The sequence below is a fragment of the Indicator indicator genome, chromosome 17 (assembly GCF_027791375.1).
Source record: "Indicator indicator isolate 239-I01 chromosome 17, UM_Iind_1.1, whole genome shotgun sequence".
NCBI lineage: Eukaryota > Metazoa > Chordata > Aves > Piciformes > Indicatoridae > Indicator > Indicator indicator.
Window position 1 is genome coordinate 13,181,907 of NC_072026.1, and position 27,261 is coordinate 13,209,167.

Below are 27,261 nucleotides of genomic sequence, written 5' to 3' on the forward strand. Positions count from 1 at the left end.
ACCTCTTTCCCCTTCAATGGAAATGGAAAAATGACAAATACACAAAACCAAAGAAAAAGGAAATATGACTCTCCTATCTCACAGAAACCTTGACAAATTACCTTTTCTAGCTAGGTCTTGAGTACAATACTTAGATGAAGTTTAGATTTTACCTGTGCTGTACATCACACTGAGGTCTTGCCAAATGCTTGTGTCAAGGATGGAATCATTTGTTCCTATTAGTAACAGGAAAAGCAAGGAGCATTAGGTACAACCCTCTTAAATCGATTAATGCAATGGAGACTCCTAGGTAACTGGCATTGACCTGTCCTCAATGCTGCTGAGAGAAGCATCAGAAAAAGCACTACAGGATTAATGCCAGCAGCATCCCTGGACTATGAAGGCATAAAGAAGAGCTAGAAAGGTAGATGAGCTTAAAAGCACGCTAAGGCAAGGACTGGAGGCTGTACAAAGTGCAGTAGGTTCCACCCAAGCAGAAAAGAGAGCAGAGAGTGAATAAAGCAAGCTCAGAATACAGTAGCTATTGACATCTCAATGAACGAAAGCAAATCAGTACAATTCGGTTAACAGTGTTGATTCTCTCAGTATTAAGGTAACCAAGTGAGCAGAGACTATACAAAGTGGATGGTGCTGGTTTAGTGGCCAAGTGAGACTGACACAACCAAAGCTAATCAAAATCTTGCAGAAACAACAAGAAGGGAAGCTAGCACAGACTGTAGACATCTCTGCAGCTTTGTATCTATGTGGGTAAAAGCTGAATCTGAGGGCCAGCAAAGTCGCTTCTGACCAGCAGGAACCGTTAAAAAATGTGCCCCAAAAAAGCCAGAAGCAGCAGATCCATGGAACAGCTCTTTTGTATTAATTCTGCCTCTTTGTGTTTCCTCAGACCTAAGAGAAAAGGAAGCCATTCTGAAAATAAAATATGACTTTGAACACAAGTAGTAGGATTAATGTCAACACCTTTTGAAAAGCAAAAAGTTAAACACAGCTACTGGAGACTGCAGTACCATGACTGCCATATATAAATCACACAGGGGAAGTTGTATGGAAAAACCGAGAGCAGGTTAAACTGCAGGAAATACGTGCAAAAAGCACAGGAACAACTTACTTGCTTTCTCCAACTATTTCCAGATTTATTGCCTACATCTCCAAATTCCCTTTTTGCAAGGAATAGTAATGAGTACTGCATGATTCCACTCTTAACTGCTCAAGTTGTTAGGCCTTACAGCCTTCTGAAGAGAGTGAGGCTTCTTGGGTTATATTCTAACAATTTTTTTAAATTGATAAATAATGAAATTGATAAATAATGAAGTTCATAATGTCAAAGACTGCTCTCTCTTCCCACTGATTTCTTCCTCCAATAATACTTAACATTGCAGTCAGTATCAAGACTGCATTTCGTAGGTACCCTTTAACTAACAGTTCAGCCTCCTTCCAATTCCTTTTGAAACACAGACTGATCTCACTGGAACAATCACTCCCACAGGTAAAAGCAGTGCTTTCATTTTAATTTTGTCCAGAGTAACAAAGAAAGCAGTCCTTTATTTTGAGACCAGATTCTCAAAGAGTTTTAAAGTTATCTATCAGACAAAGCTTTAAAAAAATCTTATTTTTATTTCTTTGTCATCATTATAACACTTAAGCTGAGACACAGGCATCACCAAAGCCCCCTTTTTTTGACCTAATAATTAACTTTACACTGGTATCTAGGCAATAACATAGTTTTAAAGCATTATTCACAGAAGGGCATACAAACGCACTTCAGAAGAAAAAAAGGAGGTTGAGTACATCAACAATCCTGGCAGACTTTTTCATTTTTATCTATGACAACTTCACGATCACCTCAAAATACTATTGTACCACTCTATTTTTTCCCAAAAATAATATCTTAATTTCATTATTTTGAGGTGCCTAAAGAATTGTCCTAAGAGAACTGATAATCCCATAAAAGGCACTGACAAAAGGTTAGAAGTGATATACCTTTATGTTTCCTCAGCACTGCTTAATAGAGAATCATCACCTTTGCAGTGTTTTGTGGCTCTCCCTTCCAGGTTAACATTTAAAGATGTTTAAAAAACAGGTGGATCATTTTCTGATACACAAGCAAAAGCGTCTGACAAGAGACTAATTGGATGTCTAATCTTAATGCTCCAGTCAGAATTCCACTTTCTGCAAGTACTTTCAGAAAGGAGCCAAGAATCTGTATGAATAGGCCACATCTTTCAGATCAGTTTTGCTCTTTTCACAGAACACCGCAGCTTCCTATGGATCAAAATATTTGTCTGATTGAACAACAAGAGCGGGCAGTACTTTGATAACCTTACCTGGACAGATGCTCTGTCTCTGGGGATATGGGAGAATGAGAATTTCTCTTTTCCCTGAAAATATCAGGGAGTTACCAGCTCTCCTGGAGCAGTTCTATGTCTACAAATGAAGCATGGTTATCATGCAAAAAGTAAACAGGAAAGAGAGTTAAGACTTTGTGAAGTTCAGGACTGGCAAGCCAGAGAGATTCTACTCACAGCTTTTCGCACTCTGTAGCATTCTCACTGTATCTGTAAGCATCAGCATGTTACTGTTGTTATCCTGGACTGAAGAGTTAGAAAGGAGTAAGGTATCAGACACATACTCATGTAGAGAGCGTCTCTACCATGAGGACAGACAGAGAGTAGAGAGGTTCCACCATGAAATGCCCTGCCTACTTTAGGGACACCAGTATGACTTACTAATAGCTGTTCTGAAATCAGGGGAACATTGTGACTGGAAGTAAAGCTAGCACGTCTAGAAGGGGAAATAAAATGCTTCTTCAGGTCACACAATGCCTGTCATACCTATGTGAAAGGCAGCCACAACCTTAAATGGAAAATGATATTAAAAAATCTCTTCAGAATGCAACCACATGCACTACTTAATTTCATAGCTGCTGTGACCTAAGACAGTATCTGTGTGCCAAGTAAAATGGCACACTTTATAGTCAATTATCTTTAGCACCCAGAAAACAGTCAAATATTTGTTCAGACAGGAGAGGAAGGGATATTCAACTTCAAATGAAAATTTCCTGTTAAGATCCAGCATGTCCTGGCAAGCGCTAGGTAATTAGCACTGTTAGGAACTGTCTGTTGGTTGCATTTTTCTAAAGTAATTCTCATTAGTTTTCTACAAAACCATGGAATAATTTTCACTATTTTTCTATAGACCTATCTGACCTTTGCAGAATGACCAGTCCCAACGCAGCACACGGATCTTCACCAACCACATCTGCCATGCATTCGTACAGATTAGAAGCTGCGTTATCTAGTACACTGAGATTTACAAGATCAGGTTTGCAATTTACATTATTTCTTAAATTCTCCTTGTAGGCTCCTTCCTTAGACAAGAACTTTACTACAGATGTTATTTCTTTCCCAATAAAGCTCACCACTATGTAAAGATACAGCTGTGAAAGTCCAACTGTAGGACTGCATGCTTACAAAGACTGATTAAAATGACAAAGAAATAAAAAAACACTTCTGAAATAGCTCTTAATGGCTTAGATCATATTTGCCAAGATCATGGAAAGTGAAATGAGAGCTGTAATTCTGAAGTTCAATATCCGTAATTATAGAGCTTTTTTTCTGTCAGAACTCTGGTACAAATTTTATTCTTGGCATAAGGCCACCAAAAACAATGAGCTTGGTTCAATTATGCTGGTCCAGTACTTATTAAAAGGCATTATTAAACATTTGTATCATAGCTATAAAAAGAAAATCACACAGAAAACCTGGAATACAGCAATAGAAGAGATAAATAATATCACTTGGACAGGCTTGTTGTAAACTAGCAGAGATCCAATTACCAAAATAGAGCAGACTGCACAGAACTGGTTTTGGCAGGTAGATTTTATTTGTCTTCCTTGGATACTGCAGATGCTCTGCTGAAGATACTAAGCACTAGAAAAAGATTATCTCCAGTTAATCTGCACATTTATTACCACCCTCCCACACTCCATCCCAAAAAAACCCAACAAGATTAGGAAGAGCTGCAATAGTACATTGAGTACAGACTCATGAAAACTACCTGGACTCTAGCTTAAAGCTCAGCTGCTCCAAGAGAACATGTGGGACAAAAAGTCCTTACAGTAAGTCCTGGCAGTAGTTCCTCGGGATATCACATCAAGATCAAAACATATTTCAGGTGTGCTCAACTAGTTGAACAACAACAAAAAAGAAAGGAGGACCTGTATACCAGGTATGCTCTCAAGTGGGCACAGAAAGACTGCTGGGAGGACTTGATGAGGCTCAGCTGAGAGCGTTGTGAAGAGAGAAGAATCTCCAATTTCATTGCCAGAGGCTGTCTCTAGCATGCTCCAGCCCCAATTTATGGGAGGGCGCCCTAGAAAAATCAGCAAAGCTGATTATCCTCTTCTGTCCTTCTTCTATGAACTGTATTTTGCCTCGTAGCCTGGAGAAGCCTCAGGGGTGGACAACAATTAGCTGAGGTAAACATCTGCCTCTAGCGCTGTTCCAACCTTTTGTCTTATTTCCCCCAGTTCTGGACCACCTTTTGTCATTTGTCTTACAGTGTAACTTAGTACCTTGAAGATAGCACTACATTGTTGGCTTATGCTTGCACAGTATCTTGTACTGACCCTTCTGGTTCATTATTAATGAAAGTGACTGACAATAAAAGACTGAAAACATGAAGCACAGCTCCTGGGGTTACTTATCCAAAAGCTGTTAAGGCAAACTTTTGGGTCATTCCCAGCAACTGGTCTACAAAGGAGGTAACAAACCCTCTGCAGAGTAACCCCAGGTGTAAGAGCAGTCATCCATTTTTCTGCATTTGGCTGAAGAAAACATAGATTACATCACAAGACTGATTTTGTACTGCTGTTTTAAGATCACCATTTGCATCCAGGAAAAATAACAAGATGAGAAATTAATTCGGACACACTAAAAAATCCTATTCTTACAGAGGGAGGGATGACTACATCTCGTAATTGAGACTTCCCAGTCAAAGCCATCTTTGATATAACCTTATTAGAGACACCAGCCTGACATGCCAGCCACTGCCTACCAGCCATGTCCACAGTAACATTACTGAAGAACTTGGTAAAACATTTTAGGATGCTTCTTTTACAACGGGTAAGTTACTGAAATGAGATTATTTGAAAGAAGGAGAAGATGCATAAAGTTATAAATCACATTATCTTCAGCAACAAGCGCTTTTAATGGTGTTGCTTCTTTGAAGAGTCCAAAAGTTATTATTTGTTATTAGCATGAAGTTTTAACCTCATTTTACTACACTGTACATTGCTATGCTCACTCACTTCAAATTATATAGCAGAGGACCACTAAATGTTTCAGAGATCGTGCTGTTTCTAAAAAAGCCCTGCTTACTGCAAAACCAATTTCCATCACTAGTATTTGCTCTTAACAGATTACCCCATGCTGCAAGGTGTAAGGGTGTGCTTTCAATTCAGCAATACCAGAAAATCCATTACATACTACTGCATCTGAAGCTGACAAAAAAAGTTGTATCATTTTTCTGTTGAGCATGTTTGACAGCATTTTTAATAAGAATAATTAAATGCATTATAAAGCACTAAAATGAAGTATGTTACAGATTTATTTCCCACTCTTCTTCATACTTTCACAACAGATTTTGCTTGTCTCCTAACCCTTAAAAAGTCTGGCAAGAAAACTTAGGAATGGCGGGTAAGTATTAATCTTACCCACTGCAGTAGACCTAAATCAACAAAGTCCTTTATGAGCCATAAAATGTGTCAAGGAACTTTCAAAAATCTGACTGCTTAAGAGATGTGCCTTCCAAGGGGTATGAAACAAAATTGCAGCAAACAATTAAAAATCTGCTGTCAGTTACATGTGCATCCAGCAGGAATAATTTCATTGATGTATTTCATGAATTTATAAAAATGACTACAAAACGTGGTATATGTGTTTCATAAAGCCTTGAAAATACTTGCTTTATAGAAGTCATTTCCACACAGATTCCACTGCAGCATGAACAGTTCTTGGTTTTGTTAAAGAAAATTGTCTAATCTTTTAATCTTTGAGGAGATTAGAGCTTGTAACTACCACCTGATCAGGCTGATGAAATTCTGCTAGTGCAATTGATCATAAAAAGTGCAAAGAAGAACCAAACCTTTCACCATATAAGAAGCATAAACCCCTCTGCTTTTAAAGGCTTTTCAAAAGATTCCTTCCCACTTGCACAGGAAGGGTCTAAATCCTTAAGATTTTAATCAAAAGAGTAGAAAATTAGTAGAAAAACACTGTCTGACAAACCAAAAACCCATGTTGTAACTGACTTTGTTAGGAGTCTGTTCGAAGTTGAATTAAAATAAACATGCTTAAAACATGTAATACTAACTACTCCCATTAATTCATTGTTGCTTATGTGCTATATAAAATCCAGATCAGAAAGATTATTGTACTGTCTCAATTTACATCACAATGCAGCAAAGAGGGTTTTTTTGACTGCCGACTGTACACCAGTTTAGGCTACAGATTTTGCAAAGGGCTCTTTTACTCACTGTAGTCGAATGGGCTAACAAGTTTGGCACCCTAGTTGCAGAAAATCTATTACTACACTCAAAAAAAAAAAAGAAAATTTAGGAACATTTTTAAAGCCTGTGATCCCCTACTAATCTGTTTAAACATTAATTAGGAACAGCAAGAGGAAAAAAATGTGTCTATGTCATAAAATCGTCAGATTGACAGATCATAAAATCATGGCTCTGTATGCCAACTTGGAATAGAAAACACATTAATTCATAGTCATGAAGCTTGATATGGCACTTAACAGCTTAATCCTTTAATTTCTCACATCACTTTTACTTAGTTATGAGGTATTCTGGGTTGGATCTAGCTAGAATCTAATGGGTCAGCTTGTGACAGAAGCATTTGAGAGGAGGCTACAAAGAAGGGAAGGCTGCAAGGAGAGAGATGCTGCTCATCCCTTCAGACACAGAACGCTGTTCCACTGAATACTTTTACCCCAGCGAACTCTGCAAAAACTAACCAAATCCGAACAGACAAAAGGCACAGAACTCTGCAAGCAGAGGTGTAGGGCAACTAAAGAAAACCCCTCTATCTTCCCGAGGGGCATGGGAGGTCTTTGTTTCCTGGCCGAATGAAGCCCAAACTCCGACACGTTTGTCTGGGCACCTCCGGGGAGTCACAGGCGCGGCCGGGACCTGCACACTTACCCCACTCGCCAGCTCCGCGCTCAGGCAGAGGAGCAGCAGCAGTAGCACCCTGCGGGCAGAGAAAACGGAGAGTCACCGCCAGCGGGCCGGGGCTGGGGACTACCACGGGGAGGGGGCCGCCGCGCCCCAGCACTCACCCTGCGTATCCCGCGGCCAGCGGGGCAGGGGCTCGGGTACGGCCCATGCTTCAAGCAGCTGCAGGGACTCCGCGCCGCCAGAGGAAAAGGAGGGCCCGGCGCCGTCCCTCGGAGCGGGTGGGCAGGCCCCCTGCGCGGCCACCGCTCAGCTCCGTGGTTCCTTCCCCTGCTACGACGGAGGACCGAGGGTACCTCACCCAGGCTGGCCTCGGGGATGGTTACCGCTCGCTTCCTGAGGCTGCCCTACGGCGCGCCAGCCCCCTCCAGGCGCCCGTCGCTTTCCACTCCCCGCGCCGGTGCGCGCCGTGCCAGAGCGTGCCCGGGCAGAAAGTTTGCGCGGTTCTTCGCAGCGGCGTCGCACCTGATCAGAACGGGGCGGGGCGGCACTGAGCCGGGCGAGCCACGGCGGGCGCCCCTCGCAACCCCGCGCCCCGCCGCCCGCCCCTCCTGAGGTGCGACCCGACCTGATAGGGGGCTCCCCCGCTATGTTCTCACACACCAAAGTGCTTCCGCTGCAGAAAATAGTCCGGGGTCTAGCGGCTCCCACCCAGCGGGGATGCGGGGCGGGGAGAAGCAGGCGCCCGCCCTTCGAGCTGACAAAACCCCGGTGCCCAAGGGGAAGGGAGGCAGCGAAGAATCATAGCCCCCCTTAAAGCGGGGTGGCAACGCACTCTTGCCCCACACACGCTACTCGCGCACCCTCCGCCGTCTGCCACCCGCCCGCCCATGGTGCGGATGAATACTGTGGGCAAGTAGTCCCGGGAGGACTTGAGCCGGGTGAAGCGGGCAAGTGCGGCAGAGGGGTGGGTAGAGGCATCGGGGCGGCCGGCGGGAGCCGCCTGGAGGGAGCCGCGCTGCCCCGGTGGGCTATGCCCGCGTCGCAGGGTTAGCCCCGGAGCTCCTGAGCCGGCGGGATGGAGCCGCGGTGGCGGAGGCGCAGCCTAGCTGCCGGCTGCCTGATGCTGCTGTTGGGGTGCTGGGGGCCGGAGGAGGCAGTGGCGGCGGTGAGTGCTGAGCGCCCTCCTTGTTCTCTTCAGTCGCTGCCCACTGCTGCTGTCCCTGCCGGGCGCGGCGGCAGCGCAAAGCCTCGGGACCAGCTTTCGATCCGCTTCAAAACCGGGTTTCCTTGAGGGCGGGCTCCTGGGGGGCCGCGCTGGGGCTGAAGGGGCCGCAGCGGGCCGCGGCCCGTGACAGGAGCCGGGCGGGCGGGGGCCGGCCGTGCGAGGGAGCGGCTCTGGCCGCGCTGCCCTCAGGTGCCGGCGGCTCTCGAGTGGTCTCGCTCCGGGCAGAGCCCGCCCAGTACCCGGGCTCCTCGGGGCTAACGGCGTCGGGCCGGCTTTTCGCCGTACCCCTGTGCCGCTGGCACGTCTAGTTTCGCTGGCGGCTGCGGGGAGGCAGGAGGGAGCGTGAGTGCGAGCGGGGGAAACCCGGACGAGCTTTGTGTGTGCTCTGAATCCACTGTTCCACCAGGACAAAGGAGGGGAAATCTCCCCCTGCCTTCCCTCCCAAAGGACCTGCGTGAGGAGGTGTCTGAGCTCTTGCCAGGGAGCCCTCACCTGCATCTGTAAGTCGCACCTGGACGTGGCAGGGAGCCGAGGTTTGCGGGCATGGTTTGCCGGAGCACGGTGTCTCAGACTGTGGTTTGGGTTTCCTGAGGGTTGTCGCTCTGCTCGTTTAAACCCGAGCTGAGATGCTGACGGAGGTGGCAGGAGTGTGCAGTGCTGCAGAGGGTGCACAGTAGGTGGCCTGGGAAAGAGTTTTGTTTTCTCCCTTTGGGAAAGGGATGCGATCTCAGCTTCCATGGAGTGGCTGGGCGTGGGAACTGAGAGGAGAGAGGGGCTTCTTCTTTCAAGGTGCTCGCCTAAGACCTTCAGCTGTGAACAAGTGGTGAAATTGACTAAAAGGCTATACTTTAACATGGGTTAACTTCAGATTTTGACAATTCCTTTCTCTGTTAACTTTCTGAATTTGCTTGGAAATAAAAATGAATCTGAAGTTCTGTTGTTTAGGATTACTCTCTGGCTGAAAAATCATAAGATGCTACAGTAATAGGTGTAGAAAACCTTTCTGCTACCTCCCCTCCTGTAGTTAGAGCTGACAAAATCTGCTTGTCTTGAACTCTCCTTTGAAGTACATTCCTTCACAATGAAACTTTATAAGACCTTTCATCTGCCTTTCCAAAAAGCAAAGACCAGCTGTAGCATACTCTCTTCCTCTTCTACCCCTCCTTCTTACCATGCCCAGGTGTGTACTCAAGTGTAAGTGATGGTAGTGTGCCACCAGTGCTTACTGATGTGGAGAGCTATTTGTCTTCATCATATAATCCTAGTTTTACTGCACTGTGGAGTGCCACCTTGCCCCAAGCTACTGCCATAACCCCTCACCCCCAAAGAAGAATCTAGTCAGTTCCATCTACAGGACTTCACTGTTTCAGTAGATGGGGGTTGAAGATGGGTAGGTTTGTGTGCATAAATGTGGCCCCTTCAGGAAAGCACTGGAGCAGAGTTCCTTGTGTGCAGTTGGTGGGTGCCCAGGAAAAAAGGGACTGTGCTGGGCTGTCCATGTAGGCAGCCCTCTGCCTTAGGAGACTTGAAAAAAGGAGGAAAGACAATAGTGGCATTCCAGGTTCTTAACACACTTTGTGCTACAGCCTCTCTTAGAACGCGTGCCCCTGAGGATTTACTACCCACAGTGAGATAAGAGTAACTGAAGGCCCAAAGGCTGGTGGGGGTTGGGGAAAGAGAGAGACACTTCTGTTCCAGCCTATCCAAGTCCCACTGACACTGTTGTAAGGGTCTAACAGTTTCTCACTAGTTTGGTGTTTGGATGTCCTTGAATCTCATGAAATGGTAATACTAAATGGTGCTAATTTTTTTTTCCCCTCATTTTCAGAAGGGATTAAATTAACACTATAGCATTTTCTGTTCTGTGAATTTTGTTCTGGGACCTTTTGTTAGAATCCTTCCCCCTTTCCCCAGGAGGATTAATCTGGACGGATGAGTTCCAGTCATTCTGGTAAATGATAAATTTGTTTGTCAGCCTTGTAATACACATTTCAAATGCAAAAGTCATACCTTTGCTCCACATTTTTCAAGACGTATGTAGGCTATATGAGCAGTTACAAGGTGACAGAACATAAATGAGAGTCATCTGCCAACACGGGCATCATAAAGAAATCCCAGTAACTCATTAAAAAAAAGTAAATGTAAAAACTTTATGCTCAAGGGTGAATTTAATTGTTCAGGTTTTATTACTGGGTTTCCATAGCCTTTCATCTGAATTTGGTGAGTAGTATATGGCTCATGCTATGCACTCCTGTGCAGGCTTGATATAGAATGAAATGTGTGACTACTGCTGAACACTGCAAAGGTAGCTGGGAGTCTGAAAATGATCTTGTTTCAGAGTGGGAGAATAAATGAAATGAGAGATGGTGTAGTCATGGTGTGAAGCGATTTGAAGTTCTGTTGTAAAAAATGGTACTTATTTGTTGTATGCCTTCATCAGAGGGTATGAGGACTTTGTGTGTTAGGGGACAGTATTCTTGCTCGAGTGCCCTGGTGGTTTTTACATGAATCTGCATACATGTATTAGCCAATGAGCTCTTCTTAGAAGCAGAATTTTTTTTCCTCTCCTGGCAGGTTTGCACTTGCACCATGTTAGAGAAAAGCCATTGCAGATATTGAGTGTGAAACCTAATTAATGAACATAGATGGACTAGATTCTTGAATTGTGCTGGTCTATGAAACTCACTTCAAGTTAGTGACTGTCTGTTGGTTTATACTGAAAAAAGTTTCCCTTGTAGCTGAAGCCTAAGTTTTTAGAGTGAAAATAGACTGTCATACCAAACGTTATTAAAAATGGAGTACTCTGCCTTGTGTTTCTTTGCCTTCTATTAGAACTCCAGTTTGACTGAAAGTGTAGGGATGTGAACAGTTGTTCAAATATGGTGAGGCAGGCTGGCAAGATAGGTATTGTTTTGTGCTTAATGTGTCATTCATGGAAGTTCTCTAAGTTCCACTGAGATTCTTTTTTTTCTTCTTCTTCTTTCAGATGTTACGATGTATGTGAATACATGCTACCATATCATTAATTACAATTTGATTAATATGGTTAATTTGTAACTTAAGTCATCTGCTTCTCTTGTCCTAAACATTTTGTGACATTAGTGGTGGCTGTTACCATTATTTCCCATTTCATAACTGGCTGTGACTCTTTCTAGTTATGAAAGCCAGATCTGTAGAAGCAGAAAGAAATGGATGCTGTCTTTAAGGATTCAAAAAGTATTTCATCCTGAAATTCCGTGGATGTGTCTTGATTAGTCATGCACAAGACTCTTGCAGCTTCATAACATCAAGGATCAAGCCCTCTTGCTTGTAACTTGTCATTTGTCATGTGCTTTACTTCTGGCCTTTCATGGCTCTTAGCTGAAGTAGTGTAGTAAAAGTTGTATTTCAGGGTTAGATTTGGCACATACTAAAATGCAAATCAAGGGAATCCTGAGTGAAACCCAGTGTCAGGGCCGTTTGGACCATAACAGGTTTTTTTTTAACTATGCATACAAAATCATTATGTATCTTAGTTTTTCTACCTGGTGGAAATAGCCTGATAGTTAAATGAAAATGCTTAGGGTTTAATTTTTCTGGTCATGAATTAATTCATCTGTTCATCAAAAGGAATTAACTGAGTCATTTAGCCTTATTTAAAGTAGAAAGGGAAACACTAAGACCAAGTCTTAATTTATTTAACAGCAAATGTAAATTTACACAATTACCTTTTTCTGCTATAAATAAGCAATAAAACTTACTGTAATGTAGTCAGTTGCTCTTGGTTTTAATAAAACATGCAGAAACTCTTTCTATGTTACGAAACAACTGAAATCAGTAAGAACATCACAATGAATCTAATGTACATATTTTTTTCTCTGGGGCAAAGTGAACTGAGACAGCTCTTCCTCACATAGAGTGAAAATGCATTGTGCCTCTCTACCTTTCATTCCCTTAGATTTAAATACTTCTTCCTTCTCTAATTGCATTGGTTGTGTAAACTCTCTGCTGATATGACCACGTAAGATACCTAGATAACTCAAATGTTGTAGGAATAGTATTGTGTGAGTGGAGAGCAGCCTCTGCGTGATGGTGGTAGCCAACAAGTTGCTTTGAATGAAGACCATGTTTGCTTATCTGTTTTATAAGGCTGTATGGACTCAGTATAAAAAAACACTTTTAAGTTCTTGCTATGTGCAGTGTTTGACTATCTGATGCTGACTCTCTGCTCTTTGTCATCTCTTCTCAGGAGTACCTAAACTAAAACTTGATCAAAAGATCAAGTGCTAGTATAATTTTAAAGATCCTTAATGCATCATCTTTTACCCTTCTGTAAAAGGTGAGCAATGTAATTAAACCTGATGAAATGTCACTGGTACAGTGGAACTTAAGAAAAAAAGGAATGTGCTGAGCATCCTTGTTATGAAATTGTGAAGAGTGTGGTATGTGGAGGAAAAGCTTCAGTGTAACGTGAAATTATCAACAGAATAAACATAGCTGAGCTGGAGAGGAAAGAGCCCTAATATAAAAAAGAATTCTAATGGTATTTTTAAGAATTGCTTCACAGTTGTTTCAAGTCTTTCTTGCAGAGCTTAACTCCTACTTGGAGAATTTGTGAGGAGGAGCAAGAAGCAAAAACTAGAGGATGTGATCTAATTTTAGGAGAGGTGGATATTGTACAATTAGATAATTGTAAAGCTGTATCTCACAAATGATCATTTTATTTTTGACTTGTTAATGATTTAGTCTCTCTCCCTCTAAAAGAACCTAACCTGTAATTTATCAAAACCTGTAATATCAAAAGGCTTTGATATTGTGCAACTCTCACAAAACTCTGCATCTCTATTGCCATGATCTCAGTTAGAAGCTGAACTAAAACACCTCCCAAGGTCTCCTCCAGTCTGAATTATCCTGTAAGTTTAAAATTATGAGTACAGTTGTGCTCTCGGGTGTACCTTAAGTCAACTTAAATATCCTGTAGTCAAAAAATGATCATAATTGTGTAGTTCAGTTGTGAGTTAGGTTCATATTTACTTGAATGCTTTTTTTAGTTCTACTAGCCGAGAACTCATCTCTTAAGCTGTCAGCACAGCAGCATTCAGAAATTCAGGTTTGGAGGTTGTCTCATGCAGTGTGTTTGTATGTGTATTATTCTGCTATGATATAACAAAAGAACAGTAAATTGTAGTGGCAATATTGTCAATGAGGTAGTTCTCCTGAAGTATGTGTTAGGAGTTGAGGAAGGGGTGATTGATTCTAAAGCTATGGATTTCATCTGACTTGGAGGCGGTAGCCTTCAAGATGTAGTTATTGCATCTCTGTCTTTGTCTCCTCCAGTTTGGGGGGGGGAAGGAAAATAGTTTAGTCTCATCTGTATTCTGTTTATTTTATCTAATCTCTGTAGAGAATTAAAATGTCAGAGTTGAATTTCAGTCTCTGGCTCTAGAAGAGACTAGAACTAGAACCACAAGTAAAGTAATTGTTTCCTATAAAATTATGGTCTTTATTGAGGCATATAGCTAGGCCTGCAAAATTCTTCTGCAGTCTAATATGACCCCACTGTATGCTAGATAAGCTCTGCTACTGCAGCTCTGCTGAAACCGCTGCTTTCCCTCCTGAGATAAGCAGAGCTCCATTCACTTCCCTGGCTGAAAACAGACTAGTCAGTATTTTTACTAGTGTCTATCTGTTGGGACTTTCTGCTGCAACATATTAAGCATGTTGGAAAGTGTCTAATTTTAGGACTGACCTTCGTTGTTATCAAGGGGGGGTCTTAGTTGTAAACCACACCATTAATTTGGTGAAAGGTGTTTGTGCTGTATGGCTTCCTAGGGAATTGGGATGCTTTTAGAAACCAGACTTACAACCCTTAGTTGCAACTGAGGTATGTGGTAGACACCCCTTCTTTAGAAGGAAATGTGAGCATTGAGGAAATCCTTGGTTTCTGTCAAGGTGCCTCACTGGTATTAAACCTGAGATTTTTCACCTCTCTCCATCTCTTTCTCTACTGTAATAATTGTCTCTAACATTTTTGTTGTTTTTGGAGATGTGTTATGGTAGATCATCGTACTGGCTCTGGTAGAAGAACTTAAAGGCTCTCTGGTCTGTTTGGGCATCTTGCATGAGGTAAAGTGAGACTCTGCTGATAGCTCCGCTTGCTACTTGCCATGCCTCTCAAGTGAGTCTGAAGCGATGTTGGAATGGCTTCATTTAAAAGCCTGAGACTGTAAAGCAGTTTGTAAGAAGGGTAAAGCTTGATAGAGGCCTTTCATCTCGGTGTTTTAGAAACTACTACTGTAAGCAATGTTAGTTATAATAGGTTTTAGTACTTCTACATAGAAAATTAAGCAGTTTTCCTAGCTTAGTTTTCAGTTTGACTAACTGCCTTTACCTTTTAACTGGGCTAGTTCATGTGCTAAACATAAAAGTTGGCTTTGTTTGGCAACCAGAGTGCTAAAGTGAAGCAAGTTCTCAATGTTTGTACTGAGAAAGGCAAAGCTTACCACCTATTAACAGTGTTGTTGTGTGGGGTTTTTTGACAGAATCCTATTTCGTAGACTTTCAGGAACTTCAAGTACTGTTGCAGGTTGTCAGCATTGAGTGGAAGGGCAGAAGCTTGTAGATGGTGTCAGAGATGGTGCCTTTCATATTTTATAACCAGTTATTTGTATGACATCTATAACTGGTGGTTATGTGGCTGGAAAGTCAAAGCCTTCTGTTCATCTTGTAGCACCTTCTTGAATACAAATTAGGTGTCTTATAAACAGATGTGCACTAGTAACATGCATCAGTATGTTGTATTTAATATGTAAAATGTAATGTGTGTCTTTCTGTGAACAGGACAGGATAACATAACTGAGGTTTTTCTTGCAACACAAAACTTAGGAAAAAATTCCTAAATGTGTTAACAGTGATAGGTTTTGATGTTTCATGTCACTGATAAAGTATTTAGAACAATCAGTTGTCTGGATTTCATTACTACTTTCTGACCTGGGAACATGTCATCCCTTTCTACCCTGTTACTTGTTCTACTTGAGAGCCTCTGAAAATATGTGAGCCTGGGATGCTATAGGCTGGCAGCCTTTTTTCCCTTGTTTATGGACTCCTTCGTGCTGTTCTTATAGTAGGAGTTTTCTGCTTTGCTGTCTTAATCTAGAAAGATGTCACTTATGTTTCCTACTTTGTTATACTAGTTGAAACAGTGTAATGTAAACATGGTGACCTGGAATACAGATCTACTTAAGACCAATGCCCAGATGCACTTTTTTTTTTATTCAACTATGGACTTAAGTCCCATTGTTCTAATAACTACCTGTTGCTGAACAAGTTAACTTTAGACATTTTGCTGGCAGTGTTTCTCATCTCTGTGTTGAAAACTTCTGAGTCTATATATTCACCTTTACTCCAAGCACTGTTTTGTTTTGTTTTCTAGTAGTCATACTCTTGTTCTTTTCCAGTTGTTTTAGCCAAACTAGGAAAATGAAGAGTAATAACTTGATATATCCTGACCTTCTTGCTATTTCTTCAGTACTTTAAAATATTTCAACTGTTAATTCAAACCTTGCATTTGATCTTTATTTTTCTTTTTGTCTCTACCTTGTTAGCAATGAAGGCTAATGTTCTTTCATTAAGGAAGAAATATATTGATAACTGATAAAGAGACTCTTTATAGCATCACTCTTTGCCTACAACAACAGTGTTGATTCTTCAGAAACAAACCTTGCTTTTCTTGCAAGTTTCTGCTAAGAGAGCAAGAAAATGACCACCCTGGGCAATTAACTGCAATTTTTACACCTCGAGTTAAACTAGCAGTTATTAAAAACAACAGTTAAATGGCTTTACTTAAAGCAATGAAAGCTAATGTGACCTGCAGGCAAGGCTAGACAAGCCTTCAGGTCCCAGGAAATTTGATTTCCTGACAAGAAACGCTGTTGCAAAACAATGTTTGGGTGAAGGAGATTATGAACTCAGTTTAAAACCCATTTGAAAATAATCCTTTTTATGGGGCACTGATTTTTTTTTTTCTGGAGTCAACTTTCTCTGAACCAGTCTTTTTACAGAATGACAGCAGAAGCCACTGTTTCTGAAAGGCAAAGTAACTTCTAGCTGTGATTCAGATTATGAATTGACTTACACAGAGAAAATACTCTGAATTAGTTTGAGAACACTTCTTTCATATATTGAACTTTAAAAGGGCAAAGGTATTCAGAAAGGAAAGGAAGCTTCCTCACCGTGCTGAGAAGTGAAAACTTACATTGGACTTCTTGTGTCTCTTTTTTTCCTCCAGTCGCTGATATGAGGAATAACTTTGAGGTTTCTGCAAAACTTACTTTTTAAGTCATTAAATATATAAATCAATAAGGAGAAAATCTAGAGAAGAAAAGTTACTGTTTTGATAGCCAGCTTAACTTCCTGTATTAATTTCCCCTTTTCTTAAAGGGGAAAGTAATGTCCTAAAAAATCTCTAGAAGCCTGTGCCCAGAGTCTGCCCAGATGCACAGGGAAAACATCACTACAGAAGTTGGTATTTGGGTAGGTGGGTGTTTTATGCTTTTTGATTGAAGGGAAAATGTCTATGCAGTGTCCCTTAGTTTCTGATCCAAAATGTCTATGGAAACTTCTTGGCAATAGAATTGGTGGCACTCCTACATACATGCTGCACAGGCACAAAAGTCTTTCATGTTCTGCAAGCTTTTAGTCTCTTAAAGCAATAGCAGTAACAAAGTGTTAAAACATCTACAACTAAAGTATGAATTTTTGTATCCTAAGTGAACCTAAAAAATCCCTTAACTTCAGGCTCGAATGAGAATGCTTGTTGACAGGTCTAGTCATGCTCAGAAAATGTATTTTTAGAATATCAACATAATGTACCTGAGGGAGAACAATTCAACAGGTCTCTTTAAAGAACCTTAAACTGCTGATACGCTACAGTAGTAGTTGTGGAGTAACAGCACAGCCAGTGGTGGCAGCAATGGGGTTTTTTTTCTTCTTTTAAACGAACAGACTAAGCCAAAGTATTTAGCATCAGTAAGAGGATGGATCACTGTGAATGTATTGTCCTGGACTTCATTTTAAGCTTTTCAGTGATTTTTTTTTTTTTTTTTTTTTTTTTTGTCTTGACAGCAGAAGTGTGTTGATTTTGCTAAAAGCTCCATAGTAAGTGCTTGTAATTAGCTTACTGATTGCTGCAGGACGCAGAGCATATATCCCAAACTTGCAACAGGTTATTTTCTTGGCATATGTTCAACTCCAAATAACACTTGTGGGAGATGGTATACTCCCTAAAACAGGGTGCCTCAGGGAATACTTTCCCTTAGAGAAAGTGACTTTCTGGTTTGGAATGTGTACAAATGCCAGGGGCTGTTTCTTACTCCTGTCAAGCTTCAGACTGAACTGCACTTGGAGTTTTAGTAATATTTGAGGGCTATTTCCTTTGAGTGGATCTCCTCGCTCTGTTGTGCTGGGGCATTGGAACCATGTGTGTGCTCTCCTTGCCTACTCCTAAACCAAGTGTTCTAGTGCAATTCTGCAAGGAAGACATCTTGCTGACATCTTCAGACCAGGTCAGAGAATCACCTTAACAAGATACTTTAGGTTAGCTATTATTTACTTGCTACTCTAGAGAGCAAGTGAATAAATCAGTCATTGGAGAAAGCAATAATTCAATTTGCATGTGTCAAAGCAAGGAGAGGATCAGTGGTACTGCTGAAGACTTTCTCTCTTCCCAAAGCAAATAGTACTCATACAACATCCACTGAAAATCAGCAAAGTGTGACAAATTCTAAGTGGATGGTGTCTCTAACGTGAAAAATGAGTATTTGGGTTACACGTTTCAATTTCTTTACTAAAGCACATACTTTACATGGTACATATTTTATATGCGCATCATTCTGCTGAAATATTTTTATTACTGAATCTCTCAGGAGGAATACTCCATTATAACTGTTTCTTAGTAAAATATCTTTTGATGGTCTGGGGGTAATAGAGACAAAATACAGAGCAGATTAGTATAAATGCTTAGACATCAGCTTCTGTTTACATTTGTTTCAAAGTGCCTTTCCCTCTGCTCTTTTCTCTAGCACTTGTCAGACTTACTTTGCTTTTCCTGCTACTGATACAGTGTTAGCACTTAAAAAAAAAATCCTTTTTATTTAGTCCTTTGTCTTGGGTTCTGACGTCTCTAACAACTGACTGAATTCCCAGGTCATGCTTTCTATGTAGTGGTGATCAATGCAAACCCAATGTAATGATTATCAGGATAATGCAATGTATAGCCTCTAGATATTTCTCCAGTGTAAGGAAATTAAGTGTTTCTTCTAGTCAAGTTTAAGTCTCTAATTCCAAGATGAATGTCACTAGATACAGTTCTCTATTGGCACTATCTTTGGAGATCTTTCAGCATATTAAAGGCAATAAAGTACATTTGGGGCTCCTTTTGCTTTGCCCATGTGAAACAGTCTATGGGAATTTACTATTGTGACCCTTCATATTGCTATAGCATAAAGTTTTTGATAGCAAGGTGCGCCTTGAAATGAAGCACCTGAGCCATTGCTAGCACGTAGCCAGTGCGTTAGTAGATGAGCTCAAGGGGCTAACACTGAGGGCTGCTCTTGATCTGCTGAAGTTAAGTGTGTGAGTTCCTGAAAAAGCAGCTGGGAGCTCCCATTAAGTATCTGACTGTTACCAGCTTTAGGAATTTCTGATCCTGTGGATAACAGGGCCTCCCAACTCATCAGGTCCTCATGCTCTATTTTGGAAGTGTCTGATTTGCAGGGTTAGGGCAATGGCTTTGTCTTTGTTGTTTCCTTGTTTAACATGGCCCTCTTCAGTGTCACTTTTTCAGCTTAGATTACCTGAGGATGGGAGTAGTGCTTTATTAGTATTGAGCAATACAGAGCATGCTGCCTGTAGCAGTGTCTGCAGGTAGTGAAATGTGCACACACAGCGTGCTGATGCTACAGACAAATGCAAACATTAAACCAGCTTTAACTAAAAGAACCTTGAAGCTATGATATTTGGGCCAAGAACTGAAGGAGAACGGAGCTGATAATCACCTCCACCACAAAATCCCCCAGACACCCACTGAGCCCTAAGTGAGTTAGGTCTTGTTCTGACAGCTAGGAGGGTGTGTACTTCAGATAACATCAAGGCAATATCACTGTTCACAGCTTCTATTCTCTTTAGAATGTAGCCTTGCTTAATCTTTGGTATTAATTTGGTGCTTTCAGTAGCTTCAAAATGTACCACAGCAGGGTTGAATTAATCTGAAATGCTATTCTATTTTGCCTCTCCTTTTTCAAAGGAAGAGGTGGATTTCTCCTCCTGTGTGGTCTGCTTCATGCACTTGACACATGAAGGTGAAGTTGTCAGTGACAAATGACTGACATCCTTTAACAGGAGTCAGGAATCGAAGCTTCCTCTGTCGCATGTTCTATTGATGTTCTATGAGGAACAGGGCATTTTCTGGAGAATTAGTCTGCAGTCTGTATTTTTATTCCATTTCCTTAACCAGGAAAGGATTAAAAATAGACTGCCAGACTAAGTGGTGTTATGACTGTATAATACTTGGCTTGCAAGACTATCTAAGGCTTACAAGCCTAGCTGACAGTTAGGTCTAGGTTTGTGTTACATTTGGACACAGTTATAGAGTGTGGCAACATCCAGCACCTGTCACTTGGGAAAGGCCCTAAATGACTAGTAAATCTTAACCTGTAATGCATACCATATGGCTCTTCGTATTTGCAGCTGGAAGAAATCAGGAAGCCTCAAGAGGCTAGTGATTAGAGACTTGTGTGTAAAATTCAAGTAAAACAGACTTCCTGAGAAACAAAGTGGCTTACTCTATACTGCTGCTGATTGAACGTCAGGTATTAATGCTTATGTCTCAGTGCTGGTGGTAGCTGCAGAAATGTGTAAGTAGGTGGGCAAAAATGGAGATGTGCTTCAAAGCATTCCCCTAATTTACTATGTAGCTTTTAAAGGAGTTTGCCTGTAGCCTGTATAAAAATGAGAGAATGGCTTGCATTGAGTTCAGTATTTAAAACTGAAATGAGCAGTAGCAATGTGCAGACTGCCTACAGAGGTGATAGAAAACTTGTTCTTCCTCAAAGCCTTCCATTCCAAAATGGAAAATCCAACCAGAGTTGGGTTTCTCTACTAATGCTATTTGGAGCACTGCCTGCTTAAAAAAGAAATGTGCCATTTGGCATCTGCCAGTTCATGAGCCTGGAGATGAAGTAGGCTAGAAGACTGCCTGGTAACGTATATTCCGTCTTTAGTGCTTTTGCACTGTTTACCAGGAGGTGTACCACCCAAAGCTAAACGTGGGTCTTATAAGATGCTGCCTCTGGATGGCACTGTCAAAGTAGCACTTGACCTAAGCTGCTATTAAAGGAAATTTTTGCAAATTCATACAGCGTGATATGGAGCTGTTTGGAAGTTTGTCTTCATTAGGATAGAGTTAAAAGTGCTTGGCTTCTCATGTCTCTTCAATTTTAGCTTAGAAATGCTAGTGAAAATCATAAAGGAGCTTGATATTTTTTTTGCTTTCTGTGCCCAACTTAGTAAAATATACTACCCTGAAGCCCATTCTTTGTCTTGTAAGACTTGCAGACCAGAGAAATACAACAATTTTCAGAAGTGGTGAGAACTGTCCATGTCCTTTTCCTTGCCTACAGTTGGCTAAAAGTCTGGCAGCACTCTTTAAAGCAGTGTGGCAACAATCATTTTTGAAGATGAAGAGGAAAGGAGAGAAAATCTCTGTTTTGCTTTCAGATATGGAAGGCAACATCCTTATGGGCAAATAGTTGCAGTTTGCGGATGAATAAAAGTTAAACAGGCTTTTGGGCATTAATTCTATGAAGAGTCCAAAAGTCTATGTTTAGACTGTCAGCTGGTCTAAGGAAAGATCTATTGCTGCAGATGTTGCCTGTATTTTAACTAGATACTGCTGTGAAGGATAACGTTTAGAGAACTGTGTTTGAAAGCTGTAAGTTCAAAAGCAGTAAAATTCTGTATCATTTAGTACAAAGTACAGACAGAAAAATGCAGTCCTCTTTAGAAAAGAGCCCACCTCCATTTCTTCTAGCACCATATTTTAACAGACATACTTAGTTTTGCATATTCTGAAGGTGCTGTGCCAAGGTTCTCTTGGTTATATTTTTGATTTTTCAAAAGTAGCCCTTTATTTCAAACCAATTCCAAGTATCTCTCTTCTAAGGGAAAATGTATTGATTCATAACCTTTCTGTATAATTAGAACATTTATTTGGGGTGTGGTAACTGGATTTAGTGAGTCTCATACAGTTGCGTTTCAGGTAATTACAATCATACAAGCTATTCGGGTGTCTAAATAGCAAACATCCTAGTGCTGTCTCTTAAGAGAATCTTTTTTTTTAACCTACCTCTGTGTTCTCATTCACAGTGGCCAGAACCATGGCTATGACAGCTAAGAGCTTCCTCTGCAAGTCTCAACACAGCTTGTATTGTGCAGGCTTCAAGGAAAGATAGTGCCTCAGGGTGTAACAGGTTAAATTACCTGTCAGAAGTTCCCTTTAAAAAAAAGAGTTGGTCAAGAACTTCTGCAAAGATCCTTTGACTCTTGCATTTTAGACCATGAAATTTATTCCAAGTATCTGTAGGTAAATTGAAGGAAATGTTTACTTAAATGAATACGTAATAATCTTGTAACTTAGATTCTGCTTTAGAAATGTTACTGCCTGAATACAACACTTTAGTAGAGAAGAATGGCCACTTGGATTGTAGAGCTGTGATGGCTTTGCTGATGTAATCGACTTTGCAAAGATATTTCAGTAATAAACTTATCTGCAGACTTGTACTCTTGTTAAGCCTAAAGAGCATGTATGTGAAATGATAATTGGAAATCACAATAGCAGCTTTAACTCCCCTTGTCAAATCTCCACAAAACCTTTTGCTTCTTAGTTTTATTCATGTCCAGGCAAGTGAAAGGCAACTCAAATTACTGACGATAAATGGTGAAATCTTTGACCTGGGTGAGCAGTAAATCCTTATCTAGATAACTGTGCAGGTGTTGTGTTACACAGACCTTGGCAAGCTAATAAATGTATGTTCCTTCAAGACCACCACCAAAATAAAGCTGCTTCTTTGCTTGGACCTGAAAGGCTAGATTTCTTTTCTGTTACAAATAAAGATATGAATAATTGAATTTGAGAGTTTTTCATGGTTATGCCCAAGGCAAAGGCATTTGTAATGCATGCTTTTGAGTATGCTGGATTTGATTTTAATTGGAGTGAATGTCTAACGGCAGTTTCAGTATTTATATTGATGGAAATTATATGAAATTTATGCTCCCTATTTCTCTAATGTTCAAACATTTTTGTTTCTGACTGGTAAGCTGTCCCACCTGAATGCAGGGGGTGATGTTTGTAGCATTAGCCAACTCCTGCAGCAGCTTGAATAACAGCTAGGTTATCTTGAGGTGCAGGAATTGTCCTCTTTATTCTAGGCACAAGTCTTCCACAGCCACCCAACAAATAATTGCAGTATCTACTTATACCAATCTTAAATCATGAACTGGAGTGAATAAGACATTGTGATTCACTTTGGGAATCTACAGTTCACATAGTTTTGTAAGCTGGAAATCACCGTTAAACTGCTCCCCAGCAGTAAAGCTGCATGTATTTGAACTAGTCTAGATATTGTAGGAGTTCCAGGAAATAAGTTTATTTTACCCAATATGTGGTCTAGAGACAGACTTGAACTGTGAGGTCCTATTTCATTGTTTTCTGATCTAGAAGACTTTAAACCCACAGATTTTTAGCTTAATTAACTCTTCCATTATTTCTAACCACTCTCTTCCTTCTTCTTTGGCAATAGCCTGATGAGTGATGCACACTGTTCAGGAGCTTGAGAGGTTTGATGCACCTGTAGTTCTTCTGATGCTGAGCTTTGTGGTTTGAGATGCCTGTCTATCAGAATGAAGACTCGCTGTTTCATTCAGCTTTTTTTCTTTGCTTTACTCCCAAGAAAGTCAAGCTGTGTAATTTTGTTACTTGATTAGCTTGCTAACAAGAGTAGCTGCTTATGTGATCCTGGTAAATACTGAAGAAAGAGACCTGAGGTGCTTGGTAATGAATCTTAAACTTACCATTAGGAACAAGTATGCTCTGTATTAGTTTTTAATAACGCTCAGAAGGAAAAGAAATAATAAAGCCTGAAGTATTATTCTATTATGTGTCTGCCCTGGAATTGCCATTATACCTTGGGTAACAACAATTCCTTGCCTAAGTAGCTGTCCACTTAAACCTGCTGCAGGTGGTAGTGACTCATAAGTAGGTCAGTCTTGCAGAGGCACTTCTTTCTTTTATCTGCAAAACAGTGTAAGGGGTTGAATTGCAAGCTTCAGGTTCAAGAGCTGTTAAGGGAGACAAACCATGTGCTTTGTGCTTTGGAAGCTCTCAAAGAAGAATAGCTTTTGATTGGGTTTTATGAATGAGAGTCTTAGTATAACTGAATTATCAAAAGACTTGATTATGTGTGTTCAAATAAATCTTAGTGAAGGCATTAAAGAAGTATGGGAACATGCAAATGCGGGACACAACTGTGGAGTGTGACTTGAGTGCAAATGAACAATTTTTCTAGCTTTTGCTGCTTACGTTCTGCTCTTCCCTCACAAACCGGAGTGTTGTTCCACAGTTCAGTTGTGCTCGTGTGTTCAGAATGTTGCAGAATTCTAAAAGTGTCTTAAAATTTTGGCCAGTGCCAACAACTCAGAACTGATTTCAGTGATTTCTGTGCATCTTTTCCCTGCCAGAGCAAACTTTTCTCACCTAACAGTTTACATTGTTGTGGTGTCAAATAACTGTCTGGTTCTCTTCTCTCTTTTTGGAACTGCCATGTGCATGTTAATCCCAACAGATGTTGCTTGGTGGTCATTTAAATCTGTAAAAGAGTTTTAATACATTATAGGCCATGGCAGCATTTAAAATCAGTGGCATTACACAATCACTTTTTGAATTTTTTTTTTTTTTTGCATGACCTCTTGCTGAGCTGTCAAAAATAGCAGACAGTCTGTCAGTACGAGTAATGTTGCCATGATATTGTATAAGTGACAGGGGTTAGCAAGCAGGAAATTCTGGCTTTACAATAAAGTAGTACCTAAGGAGGATGTTGAAGTAAAACTGCTCGCTGTGAATGTTCGAACTGTTTCTTCCTCCTTTCTCTTGTCCAACTCTTTGTCTGGATTGAGGATTGTCCTCGCTGATTTCTGTCAACCAGCTGTTAGTAATCAGTAGAAGACTCTCTTCTCCCTTCACAATTTAAATAAAGTCCCAAGCTGCTGTTCTCTAGTGTTTTTTGGAAGTGTTTTGCCCAGTACTTCTGTGAATGGCAGCTGAGTGGTGGGGAGGGAGTGGAGGATGCTGAAATTGCCTGGTAACTGACATCACCAGGCCTGATGAGGAGAGGAATGAGTCCAATACAGAAGGCAGGCTTCTAGCCAAAACAAATTGCAAGGGTAGCAGGCTTATTCATTTCACTGAGCTGACTGTGACAAACCTGTGGCCAAGAGTAAGAAATGACTTCGGTTTCCAATGTGTACTTTTTTCTTCAAAACGAAAAACAAACAAAAATCCCCATTCTGTTGGTGGTGTAAAGTAGTTTTATGCAGTCTATGTAAGATACAAAAGACTGAGCTTGTTCTGGAAGAATTATCCTTTGAGCAGTAAACCAATACCATCCCTCCTTTTATATACAAATGAAAAGAACTTGCTCTCCACACACAGATTCAATGGAGTAGAAGCTGTCAGGAAAATCCAATGAAAGGATTAGCTAAACTCAAATAGATTAATTACAGCCCTTGATTGTGTTTTACTATGCAAAAGCCACAGTAAAGGAAATAGCAACGCTAGTGAGTTCATCTTCACACATACATGGTGGGGAGTGGCAGGAGGCAACAGGAGTGCAGTAGGTAAAAAGCAAAGCTGAGCAGTTTCAGTCTCATTTGTAAAAGCTACTTCTTTATCTTCATGTAGTAGAAAACTGAAATATCTTGGTGGGCGTGGAGATTGTGATCAGCTACTTATGATCAAGCCACACCTCACTATTACATCCAAGATATTTTTCTTTATCGTTTTCCGTATCACATAAGACAATGTGTCCTACTGACCAGAGCTGGGAATGGAGCTACTACTGAGGGCTGCCAGGTACCCACTGGAACTTGGAGTCCTGACAAGGTTTGGAGTCATTTGATTTTCCTTGTCTGAAAACCCAGTAAGTCACCTTATTTTCAGAACTAGTGAGGGTTAAGATGTTACTAATGCTAAACTGACTGTAACCATCTAAATCTTGCTCTTCATGTGGATTTGAAGCATTAATAATAATTCTTAAAATGTTGTAGTTGTATCTGCAACTCAAAGAAAGCAAGCAGATATCTCATCACTCACAGGAGAAATTTCAAGTGTTCCTATGCATTGTATGGAGCCTGGATTTTCTTTGCATTGATACATGATACAGGATTAAATCTGTGACATCAGAAATCTCTAGCCTGTGGTTGCTTGAGTGACTTTCTAACTTGTATTAACTTGTTATGCAGTATGCATTCTCCTGCAGCACAGTTTTTGCGTCTCTCTCTTCAAGTTAAAAAGGCCTTGAGATTATTGAAAAGTCTAAACAAGAAGAAAGTTTTTGGTTAGTATAGGTCATTGTTGTTAAGTACGTGTTTTTTTTGTTTTGTTTTTTTTTTGCTGTTCCAGTTTGGTTTAATTTGTTGTTTATAGGACTAATATTCAGGTTTTTTTTCTCTTCAAACTATTTAGTTAAACCTTAATTTGGTGGGGATATAAGATGATGCAAATAAGAAGCTGTCTGCCACACATGGCTTTTGTACAGGAAGATAAGTGACTCTGCTGGGGGAATACTTCTTGATAAGCTTGTGGGTGAATTTATCTTCCCAGGATTTAAGGCAAGAATTTCTACCATTTGATTACCCTGGGTATTTGAAAAGTTTCATGATTAGACTACTTTTAGCTTTTTTTCACTGCTGTCTGGGAAAGACTGTGTTCATTTCCTTCAAATACTGCATCTGAACTGGATATCCAAAACCATTTGTCAAAAAGTGTGCAGTGAGTCACCTGACTCTTCATGGCAGGCTAATTGTGTGTGTGTATATATATATATGTATATTGCATATGTGTATAAATGTATATATGTTAAGAGTCTACTCAAAGTGTAAGTAAGATTCTGAATCTCATCTATAAATTACTTTGGAAGACAATCACAGATTTAAAAAAAAACCCTTCTATTAATCAAAACAATTTTTTTTCCCTGTAAGCTACAAATAAAATAAGGGAGAAAAGCACTTCAAAAACTTTAGAGAGGAAGATTTAGGCTTGTCTTTATTTTAATGCCACAGAGCTGGGAAGGACAGACTTTATCATGCAACATCATGTACACCATTATTTATTGCCAGCATATGCATGAAAGGTGCTCCTTTGTCAGCTCTTTCACAGTCAGCAAAAATAAATCTCTGATTCCAAATACGCTGACTTAAAATAACTTCTCTTTGTTTAGAGATATGCATAGTGGAGAGGCTGGGTGTGTTGGATGCATGGGGGAATGCTGGGATTTGAGAGAAAAAGGCTTCAGGGGAGAGGGTGAATACTACAGCTGTCTTGCTGCTTAGGAGGGTGCAGCAAAAGTAGAGCCAGGCTCCTGTCATCCTGCATAGAGCAAGAGACAATGGATGTGAGATGCAACATAGGAAGTTGTGGTGAGGTGGGTTTTTAGGGGGGGGAAATACTTCGCAATGGAAGCAGTGAGAGATGATATCCAGGATCTAGACAGGCTGTGGATCTCTACCACTATCATTACTCAACATGTAACGTGCCCTAAGC

The 27,261-nt window shown here is 40.7% G+C and overlaps 1 protein-coding gene across 1 annotated transcript in view; it reads left to right on the plus strand.

Moving 5' to 3' along the window:
* Positions 1-8,261: 8,261 nt before the first annotated feature.
* Positions 8,262-27,261, plus strand: part of COL4A5 (collagen type IV alpha 5 chain) — a 79,997-nt gene continuing 60,997 nt past the window's right edge. Inside the window, exon 1 of the mRNA XM_054388600.1 lies at positions 8,262-8,351. Within this exon, the coding sequence (XP_054244575.1) occupies positions 8,262-8,351 (90 nt within the window). The remainder of the gene's footprint in view (positions 8,352-27,261) is intronic.